Source organism: Pongo pygmaeus, chromosome 16 (assembly GCF_028885625.2).
Source record: "Pongo pygmaeus isolate AG05252 chromosome 16, NHGRI_mPonPyg2-v2.0_pri, whole genome shotgun sequence".
Taxonomy (NCBI): Eukaryota; Metazoa; Chordata; class Mammalia; order Primates; family Hominidae; genus Pongo; species Pongo pygmaeus.
The window spans coordinates 12079435-12091589 of record NC_072389.2 but is presented as its reverse complement, the minus strand read 5'-3'; the positions used below and the strand labels follow the sequence as shown (position 1 = coordinate 12091589).

At 40.5% G+C, this 12155-nt stretch overlaps 1 protein-coding gene across 1 annotated transcript; it reads right to left on the bottom strand.

Annotated features, from left to right (window-relative positions):
• Window positions 1-7153: 7153 nt before the first annotated feature.
• On the bottom strand, window positions 7154-10019 carry LOC134738232 (bifunctional endo-1,4-beta-xylanase XylA-like). The gene is made up of 2 exons (XM_063652451.1): window positions 9400-10019; window positions 7154-8529 (listed from the first exon to the last, which is right to left on the bottom strand). The coding sequence occupies exons 1-2, from the start codon at window positions 9672-9674 to the stop codon at window positions 8316-8318; spliced, it is 489 nt and encodes a 162-aa protein (XP_063508521.1). The 5' UTR covers window positions 9675-10019; the 3' UTR covers window positions 7154-8315.
• Window positions 10020-12155: the final 2136 nt, after the last annotated feature.

Here is a 12155-nt window from a genome sequence, read left to right as displayed (position 1 = left end):
CCATTCCATTCCACGTTCCATTCCACGTTCCATTCTATATTCCATTCCACATTCCAATGCATGTTCCATTCCTTTCTTTCCAACTTCCGTTCCACTTTCCATTCCATACAATTCCACGTTCCATTCCACTTTCCATTCCATTCCATTCCACGTTCCATTCCACATTCCATTGCCCATTCCATTCCACATTCCATTGCCCATTCCATGCCACATTGCATTCTCCGTTCCATTCCATTTTCAATTCCAGATTACATTCCACATTCCATTCTATTCCATTCCAAGTTCCATTCCACATTTCATTCCATTACATTCCACTTTCCTTTCAGATTCCTTTCCACATTACATTCCATTACTTTCCACATTCCATTCCACATTCCATTGCACATTCCATTCCATTCCGTTCCACGTTCCATTCAACATTACATTCCATTCAATTTCACTTTCCATTCCGTATTCCATTCCACATTCCATTCCACATTCCATTTCACCTTCCATTCCATGATTCATTCCACATTAAATTCCACGATACATTGCACGTTCCATTCTACATTCCATTCCATTCCACATTCTTTCCACTTTCCATTCCACATTCCATTCTACGTTCCATTCCACAATCCTTACCATGTTCCCTTCCACGTTCCATTCTACGTTCCATTCCATTCCATTCCATGTTCAATTTCACGTTCCATTCCATTCCATTCAACTTTCTATTCCGCATTCCGTTGCACATCCCATTCCACGTCCCATTACATGTTCCATTCCACTTTCCATTCCACGTTTCTTTCCATGTTCCATTCCATTCCATTCCACGTTCAATTCCACCTTCCATTCCATTCCATTCAACTTTCCTTTCAACATTCCATTGCACATCCCTTTCCACGTTCCATTCCATGTTCCATTACACTTTCCATTCAACGTTCCATTCCACGTTCCATTCCACATTCCATTCCATTCCATTCCACTTTCGATTCCACATAACATTCAACATTCCATTCCACATTCGATTCCCTTCTATTCCACAATCCGTTCTACATTCCATTCCACATTCCATTCCATTCCATTCCACTTTCCATTCCACATTCCGTTCCACATTCCATTTCATTCCATTCAACTTTGCATTCCAAATTCCATTGCACATTCCATTCCATTCCGTTCCACTTTCCATTCCGCATTCCATTCTCATTCCAAGCATTTAACTCCATATTCCATTCCACAATCCTTTGCATTCCAATTCACTTTCCATTCCACATTCCATTCCATTTCATTCCATTCCACATTGCATGCCACATTCCATTCCATATTCCTTTCCGCAGTCCATTCCACATTCCATTCCACATTCCAATCCGCGTTCCATTCTCATTTCATTGCATTTCATTCCACATTCCATTGCACATTCCTTTGCATTCCATTTCACATGCCGTTCCACATTCTATTCCAACTTCCATTCCATTATATTCCACTTTCCATTCCACATTGCATTCCACTTTCCATTCCACAGTCCATTCCATTCCACATTCCTTTCCATTCCTAATCAACATTGCATTCCACATTTCATTCAATTCCATTCCACATTCCATTCCATATTCCTTTCCACATTCCATTCCGTTCCACATTCCATTCCTTTCCATTTCACATTCCATTCCATATTTCATTCCACATTCCATTCCTTTCCATTCCGCATTCCATTCCATTCCATTCCATTCCATTCCATTCCACTTTCCATTCCACATTCCATTAAATTCTATTCCACATTCCATTACATATTCCAGTCCATTACATTCCCCATTCCATTCCATTCCAATCCACATTTCATTCCACATTTCATTCCATTATATTCCACATTACATTCCACATTCCATTCCACATTCCCTTCCACTTTCTATTCCATTACATTCCAAATTCCATTCCGTTCCATTCCACATTCTATTCCATTCCATCCCATTCCATTCCATGTTCCATTCCACATTCCATTCCATTCCATTACACGTTCCATTCCACACTCAATTCCACATTCCATTCCACATTCCATTCCGTTTCATTCCACATTCCATTCCACGTTCCATTCCACGTTCCATTCCACGTTCCATTCCATTCCATTTGACGTTCCATTCCACATTCCATTCCATTTCACGTTCCATTCCACATTCCATTCTGTTGCATTCCAAGTTCCATTCCACGTTCCACTACACTTCCCATTCCACTCCATTCCATTCCTCGTTGCATTCCACTTTCCATTCCACGTTCCATTCCATTCCATTCCATGTTGCACTCAACATTATATTGCATTATATTCCAAGTTCCATTCCACACTCCATTCCACATTCCATTCCACATTCCATTCCCTTCCATTCCACATTCCATTCCTCAATACATTCCACATTCCACTCCACTTTTCATTCCATATTACTTTAAAGTCCATTCCACATTCCATTGCACATTCCATTCCATTCCATTCCACATTCCATTCCATTCCGTTCCTCTTTCCTTTCCATGTTCCATTCGACATTCCATTCCAATCCATTCCATTCCACGTTCCATTCAACACTTAATTCCACATTCCATTCCATGTTCCATTCCACATTCCATTCCATTCCGTTCCACTTTCCTTTCCATGTTCCATTCGGCATTCCATTCCAATCCATTCCATTCCACGTTCCATTCCACACTCAATTCCACATTCCATTCCACGTTCCATTCCCTTCCATTCCACTTTCCATTCCACATTCCATTCCACATTCCATACCCCATTACATTCCGTTGCATTCCACATTCCATTCTGCACTGCATTCCATTCCGTTCCACTTTCCATTGCGTTCCACTCCACATTCCATTACACATTCCCTTCCATTGCATTCCACATTGTATTCCAAGTTCCATTCCATTCAATTCCACGATCCATTCCACCTTTCATTCAACATTCCATTCCACATTCCATTCCACATTCCATAACATTGCATTCTATTTTCCATTCCATATTCCATTCCACATTTCATTCCGTTGTATTCCACATTCCATTGCACATTCTTTCCACATTCCCTTCCACAGTCCATTCCATTCCATTCCACATTCCATTCCACATTCCATTCCACATTCCATTCCACATTACATTCCATTCCATTCCATTCCATTCCAAATGCCATTCAACATTCCATTCAATGATCCATTCCAAGTTACTTTCTATACCATTCCACATTCCATTCCACATTCCTCCCAACATTCCATTCCACGTTCCTTTCCATTCCATTCCAAGATCCACTCCAGTCTCCATTCCATTCCATTCCACATTCCATTCCACATTCCTTTGCACATTCCATTCCACTTTCCATTCCACTTTCAATTCCACGTTCCATTCCACTTTCCATTTCAGGTTCCGTTCTATTCCATTCCATGTTCTATCACACGTTACATTACATTACATTCCTCCATCCATTCCACATTCCATTCCACGTTCCATTCCACATTGCATTCCATTCCATTCTACGTTCCATTCCACTTTCCATTCCTCTCTATTCCACGATCCATTCCACATTCCATTCCTTGTTCCATTCCACATTCCTTTCCACTCCGTTCCATAGCATGTTCCATTCCACATTCCATTCCAAATTCCATTCCATGTTCCATTCCTTTCAATTCCACATGCCACTCCACATTCCATTCCACATTCCAGTCCAAGTTACATTCCATTCCATTCCACACTCCATTCCATTCCACTTTCCATTCCTCATTGCTTTCCACATTCCATACCCCATTAAATTCCGTTCCATTGCACATTCCATTCCGCAATCCTTTCCATTCTGTTCCACTTTCCATTGTATTCCACTCCACATTCCATTTCACATTCCTTTCCATTCCACATTGTATTCCAAGTTCCTTTCCGTTCAATTACATGATCCATTGCACCTTTCATTCCACATTCTATTCCACATTCCATTCCAAATTCCATTCCACGTTCTCTTCCATTCCATTCCACATTGTATTCCAACTTCCATTCCATTCAATTCCACGATCCATTCCACCTTTCATTCCACTTTCCATTCTACATTCCATTCCACGTTCCATTCCACGTTCCATTCCACGTTCCCTTCCATTCCATTCCACGTTCCGTTACACATTGCATTCCATTCCATTCCATGATCCGTTCCACATTCCATTCCAGGTTCCATTCCACATTCCATTCCATTCGATTTTACGTTCCATTCCACGTTACATTCCACTCCATTCCACGATCCATTCAACATTCCATTCCACTTTCCATTCCACTTTCCATTCCACTCCATTCCACGATCCATTCCACATTCCATTCCACGTTCCATTCCACATTCCACTCAATTCCATAGCACGTTCCATTCCACATTCCATTCCACATTTCATTCCACGTTCCATTCTGCTCAATTCCACATGCCAGTCTACATTAAATTCCGCATTCCATTCCATATTCCAGTCCAAATTCCATTCCATTCCATTCCACATTCCATTCCACATTCCATCCCATTGCATTCCACATTCTATTCCACATTCCTTTTCACATTCCACTCCATTCCATTCCAGATTCCTTTCCACATTCCATCCATTCCGTTGCACATTTCATTCCACATTCCATTCCATTCCATTCCACATTCCAGTCAATTCCATTGCACATTCCATTCCATATTCGATTACTTTCCTTTCCACATTCCATTCCATTCCATTCCACATTTCATTCCACATTCCATTCCACGTTCCATTCTGTTCCATTCCACGTTCCATTCCACCTTCCATTCCACGTTCCATTCCACGTTCCATTCCACGATCCATTCCATTCAATTTAATATTCCTAAACGTTGCAATCGATTTCATTCCACGTTACATTCCATTCTGTTCCACATTTTACTCCACATTCCATTCCACGTTCCATTCCACATTCCATTCCATTCCATTCCACACTCAATTCCACATTCCGTTCCACATTCCATTGCGTTCCATTCCACATTCCATTCCATATTCCATTCCACGTTGCAATCCATTATATTCCACATTACTTTCCAAATTGCATTACATTCCATTCTACATTTAATTCCACATTCCATTCCACATTGCATTCGATTCCATTCCACATTCCATTCTGCATTCCTTAGCATTCCATTCCATTCCATTCCATTCCACACTGCATTCCACATTCCAATCCAGTCAATTCCACATTCCATTCAACATTGCATTCCATTCCATTCCACATTTCATTCCACTTTCCATTCCATTCCATTCCATTCCTGTCCATTCCGCATTCCATTCCACATTCAATTACTTTCCATTCCACATTCCATTTCACGTTCCATTCCACTTTCCATTCCACTCCATTCCACATTGCATTCCATTCCATTCCACATTCCATACCATTCCATTCCGCTTTCCATTCTATTCCGTTACATATTCTATTCCAGATTCCATTCCATTCCATTCCACATTCTATTCCACATGGCATTCCATTCCATTCCACATTCCTTTCCATTCCATTCCATTCCGCTTTCCTTTCCATGGCATTCCACATTCTATTCCTCATTCCATTCCATTCCATTCCACATTCAATTCCCAATTGCCTTCCATTCCATTCCACATTCCTTTCCATTCCATTCCACATTCCATTCCATTCCGTTGCACTTTCCATTCATTTTCATTCCACATTCCATTCCATATTCTATTCCACGTTCCATTCCACATTCCATTCCGCGTTCCATTCCACTTTCCATTCCATTCCATTGCACCTTCCATTCCACGTTCCATTCCGCATTCCATTCCACATTCCACTACAAGTTCCATTCCATTCCATCCCATATTCCGTACCATTGCATTCCATTCCATTCCATACCGCTATCCATTCCATCCCATTTCACATTCTACTCCACATTCCATTCTATTCTATTCCACATTCCATTCCACATTCCATTCCATTCCATTCCACATTCCATTTCTTTCCATTCCACATTTCATTCCATTGCATTCCACATTCCATCCCATTCCATTCCGAAATGAATTTATTTCTATTACACATTCCATTCCACATTCCATTCCACTTCCTGTTCCGCATTCCGTTCCACATTCCAATCCACATTCCATTCCATTCCATTCCACTTTCCATTCCACGATCCATTTCACATTCCAATCAACGTTCCATTCCTTTCAGTTCCATGTTCCATTCCATGTTCCATTCCGTTCCATTCCACGTTCCACTCCACATTCCGTTAAACATTCCATTCCACGTTCCATTCCACTTTCCATTCCACGTTCCATTCCACGTTTCATTCCAAGTTCCATTCCATGTTCCATTCCTCATTCCATTCCGTTCCATTCCACTTTCCATTCCACATTCAAATACACATTCCATTCCACATTCTGTTACGTTCCATTCCACATTACTTCCACATTCAGTTACATTCCATTCCACATTCCATTTCACATTCCATTCTACAATCTATTACACATTCCATTCCACATTCCATTCCTCATTCCATTCCACAGTCCATTCCACATTCCATTCCACAATCGATTCTCATTCCTTTGCATTTCATTCCACATTCCATTCCATTCGACGTTCCATGCCACATTCCATTCCATTCCATTCCACCATTCATTACAAATTCCATTCCACATTCCATTCCCTTCCATAACACGTTCCCTTTCACATTCCATTCCGTTATTATCCACATGCCACTCCACATTACATTCCACGTTCCATTCCACATTCTATTACACATTTCATTCCAGATTCCATTCCATTCAATTCTACATTTCATTCCACATTCCATTCCATTCAATTCCGCATTGAATTGCACTTTCCATTCCACATTCCATTCCAGATTCTATTCCGCATTCTCTTCCACATTCCATTCCATTCCATTCCACATTCCATTCAAAATTCCATTCCATTAAATTCCACATTCTATTCCACTTTGCATTCCACAATGCATTCCTTTCCATCCCACATTCCGTTAGACATAGCATTCCTTTTCATTCCACATTCTATTCCAATCCATTCTACATTGCATTCCACATTCCATTCCACATTACCTTCATCATTCCATTACATTCCTTTCCGCATTCTATTCCACATTCCATTCCGTTCGATTCCACGTTCCATTCCACATTTCATTCCACTTTCCATTACACGTTTCATTCCACTTTCCTTTCCTTTACATTCCACGTTCCATTCCACAATCCATTCCACATTCCATTCCACTTTTCATTTCACATTCCCTTCCGCTCAATAACACGTTCCATTCCACATTCCATTCCACATTTCTTTCCGTTCTATTCCACATGCCACTCCACATACCATTCCACATTCCATTCCACAGACTATTCCACATTCCAGTCCACTTTCCTTTCCATTACATTCCACATTCCATTCCACTTTCCATTCCGTTCCATTCAGCATTGAATTCCACATTCCATTCCACATTCCATTCCACATTCCCTTCCACATTGCATAACATTCCATTCCACATTCCATTCAAAATTCCATTCCATTCAATTCCACATTCTAGTCCACATTGCATTCAACAATACATTCCATTCCATTCCACATTACATTAGACATTCAATTCCATTCCATTCCTCAGTCCATTCCACTTTCCATCCCAAATTCAATTACGTTCCTTTCTACAATCCATTTCACATTACATTTCACATTCCATTCCACATTCCATTACATTCCATTCTGTTTTCCATTTCACATTCAATTCCACATTCCATTAAGTTGTATTCCACTTTCCATTCCACATTCCTTTCTACATTCCATTCCACATTCCATTCCATTCCATTCCATTCCACATTCCATTCAACATATCGTTCCATGCCATTCCAGTTTCCATTTTACATTCCAATCCATTCCAATCCACATTACATTACATTCAATACCTTTCCACATTCCATTCCGTTCCATTCCACATTCCATTCCACTCCATCCCACGATCCATTCCGCATTCCATTCCACGTTCCATTCCACATTCCATTCCATTCCATAGCACTTTCCATTCCACATTCCATTCCACATTGCATTCCACGTTGCATTCCGTTCAACTCCACATGCCACTCCACATTCCATTCAACATTCCATTCCACATTCCAGTTCAGTTTCCATTCCATTCCATTCCCCATTTCATTCCACATTCCGTCCCATTCCATTCCACATTCTATTCCACATTCCTTTCCACGTTCAATTCAACTCAATTCCAGTTTCCTTTCCACATTCCATTCCATTCCATTCCACATTCCAGTCCATTCCAATCCACATTCCATTCCACATTCGATTACAAAACTTTCCGCATTCCATTCCATTCCTTTCAGCATTCCTTCCACATTACATTCCCCGTTCTATTACATTCAATTCCACGTTCCATTCCACCTTCCATTCCACATTCCATTCCACATTCCATTCCATTGCATTCCGCGTTCCATTCCAACTTCCATTCCACGTTCCATTCCACCTTCCTTTCCACGTTCCATTCCACGTTCCATTCCGCGTCCTTTTCCATTCCATTCCACGTTCCATTCCACCTTCCATTAAACATTGCATTACATTCGATTCCATTGCAGTTCACATTCCATTCCATGCCATTCCACATTCCATTCTATTCCATTCCAGGTTACATTCCATGTACCATTCCACATTCCATTTCATTCCATTCCAAGTTCCATTTCATTCCATTTCAAATTCCATTCCGCATTCCATTTCAGATTTCTTTCCATTCCATTCCATTTCTTCCACATTCCATTCCGTTCGAATGCACATTCCATTCCATTCCTTTCCAGTTTCCATTCTATTCCACATTCCATTCCAATTCATTCCACATTCAATTCCATTCCATTCCACATTCCATTAAAACTTACAGTCCATTAAATTCTATTCCAAATTCCATTCCATTTCATTCCATATTCAATTCCACGTTCCATTCCACACTCGATTCCATTCCATTCCACATTCCATTCCATTCCATTCCACATTCATTCCATTCCATAACATTCCATTCCACATTCCATTCCATTCCATTCCACATTCATTCCTTTCCATAACATTCCATTCCACATTCCATTCCGTTCCATTCCACATTCATTCCATTCCATAACATTCCATTCCACATTCCATTCAATACCATTCTGCATTCTATTCCATTACATTCCTTTCCACCATCCATTCCATTCAATTCCACATTCCGTTCAATTCCATTCCATTCCATTCCACGTTACATAAAATTCCATTCCATTTCGCATTCCATTCCTTTCGATTACACATTCCATTCCCTTTCATTAGACATTCCATTCCATTCCATTCCATTCCATTTCACGTTCCATTCCACATTCCATTCCCTTCCCTTCCACTTTGCATTCCATTCCATTCCATATTCCATTTCACGTTCCATACCGTACCTTTCCACATTCCATTCCAAATTCCATTCCACGTTCCATTCCACGTTCCATTCCACGTTCCATTCCATTCCATTCCACATTTCATACAATTCCATTCCATTCCATTCCATTCCACTTCCCATTCCACGTTCCATTAGACGTTCCATTCTGAGATCCATTCCATGCTCCATTCCATTCCATTCCACGTTCCATTCCATGTTCCACTGCATTCCATTGCACATTCCATTCCATTCCTTTCCACATTCCATTCCATTGCTTTCCATGATCCATTCCATTCCATTCCACGTTCCTTTCCACTTTGCATTCCACGTTCCATTCTACGTTCCATTGCATTCCATTCCACGTACCATTCCATTGCATTCCAAGTTCCATTTCATTCCATTCCACGTTCCATTCCACATTCCATTTCACATTCCACTCCACCTTCCATTCCATTCCATTCCACATTCCATTCCATTCCGTTCGACATACCCTTCTATTCAATTTCACATTCCATTCCATTCAATTACATTCCATTCCAAATTCCATTCGATACCATTCCGCATTACTTTCCATTCAATTCCATTCCACATTCCATTCCATTCCATTATATATTCCATTCTTTACCATTCCACACTGCATTCCATTCCATTCCTTTTCATTCCATATTCCATAGCATTCCATTCCATTCCTCACTGCATTCCTTTCCATTAAATATTCCATTCCATTCCATTCCACATTGTGTTCATTTCTATTCCACATTCCATTCCATTCCAATGCACCTTCCATTCCATTCCTTTCCATTCCATTCCACATTCTATTCCATATTCCATTCCCTTACATTCCACATTCCATTCCATTCCATTGCACCTTTCATTCCATTCCATTCCATTCCATTCCACATTGCATTCCACATTCTATTCCCTTGCATTCCACATTCCATTCAATTCCATTCCACATTCCATTCCACTTTCCATTGCACAATCCATTACACATCCCCGTCCATCTTCTATTACATTACATTCCACATTCCATTCCACATTCCATTACATTCCATTCCACATTACATTCCATTCCATTCCTTACCACGTTCCTTTTCATTCTGTTTCACATTTCTTTCCACATTCCTTTTCTCATTTCATTCCACATTCCATTTCACTTTCCGTTCCATTCCATTATGTTCCATTCCACATTCTATTCCATTCCATTCTATTCCACATTTCATACTATTCCATTCCATTCCGCATTCCATTCTTTCCATTCCACATTCCATTCCATTCCATTCCACATTCCTTTGCATTCCATTCCACATTCCATTCAATTCCATTCCATATTCCATTCCACATTACATTCCACTTTCCATTCCACATTCCATTCCAATCCATTCCACATTCCATTCCACATTCCATTCCCTTCCATTGTACATTCCATTACATTCCATTCCTTTCCGTTCACAGTTCCGTTCCAATATCCATTCCACGTTCCTTTCCACGTTCCATTCCATTCTATTACACATTCCATTCTACATTCCGTTCCATTCCATTACACTTTCCATTCCGCATTCCATCCCACGTTACATTCCGTTCATTCCACATTGAATTCCACATTCCACTCCACATTCCATTCCATTCCATTGCACATTCCGTTACACACTCCTTTCCACATTCCATTCCATTCCATTCCACATTCCATTCCACATTCCATTCCTTTGCATTCCACATTCCAATCCACATTCCATTCCATTCCACACTCCATTCCATTCCATTCCAGGTTCCATTCCATTCCACTGCATTCCACAATTCATTCCATTCCATTCCTCATTCCATTCCGTTTCCTTCCCCATTCCATTCCATTCCATTCTATTCCACATTGAATTTCATTCCATTCCACATTACATTCGGTTCCATTCCAAATTCCAGTCCATTCAATTCCACATTGCATTTCATTCCATTCCATTCCATTCCATTCCACATTCCATAGCATTCCATTCCTTTCCACATTCCATTACTTCCCTTTCCGCATTCCATTCCATTGCAGTCCACATTCCATTCCACATCCCTTTCCATTCCATTCCACATTCCCTTCCACGTTCCATTCCACATCCCTTTCCATTCCATTCTACATTCCCTTCCACGTTCCATTCCACATTCCTTTCCATGTTCCATTCTCCTTTCAATTCCACATTCCATTACATAATCCATTCCATTCCTTTCCACATTCCACACCATTCCTTTGCATTCCATTCCACATTCTATTCCATTCCATTTCAGTTACCATTCCGTTCCTTTCACATTCCATTCCATTGCGTTCCATTTCACATTCCATTCCTTTCCCTACCACATTCCTTTCTATTCAATTCCACATTCGATTCCATTCAATTCCACATTCCATTCCATTCCATTCCTTTCAAGTGCATGTTCCATTCCATTCAATTCCACATACAATTCCATTCAAATCATCATTTCATTCCATTCCATTCCACACAAGCCCACATTCCATTCAATTCCATTCCATTCCATTCCACATTCCATTCCATTGTATTCCAGTCCACATTCCACTCCATTCCATTCAACATTCCGTTCCTTTCCATTCCATTCCATTCCACATTCCCTTCCCTTCCATTCCATTCCATTCCATGTTCCATTCCATTTCATTCCACATTCCATTCCATTCCATTCCACTTTCCATTCCACTCCATTCCATATTCCGTTCCTTTCCATTCTGTTCCATTCCACATTCCGTTCCATTCCATTCCAGATTGCATTGCATATTCCATT

Excerpts from the sequence above, each read along its gene's own strand:
- LOC134738232 (XM_063652451.1), bottom strand. The coding sequence starts at position 9,674 with ATGGAATGGATCATGGAAAGCAATGGAATGGAATGTGGAAAGGAATGG. Across the intron at positions 8,530-9,399 it reads TTGGAATGGAATGTGGAAAG|GTGGAATGGAACGTGGAATG; the intron begins GTACGGTATGGA and ends GTTTAATGGAAG.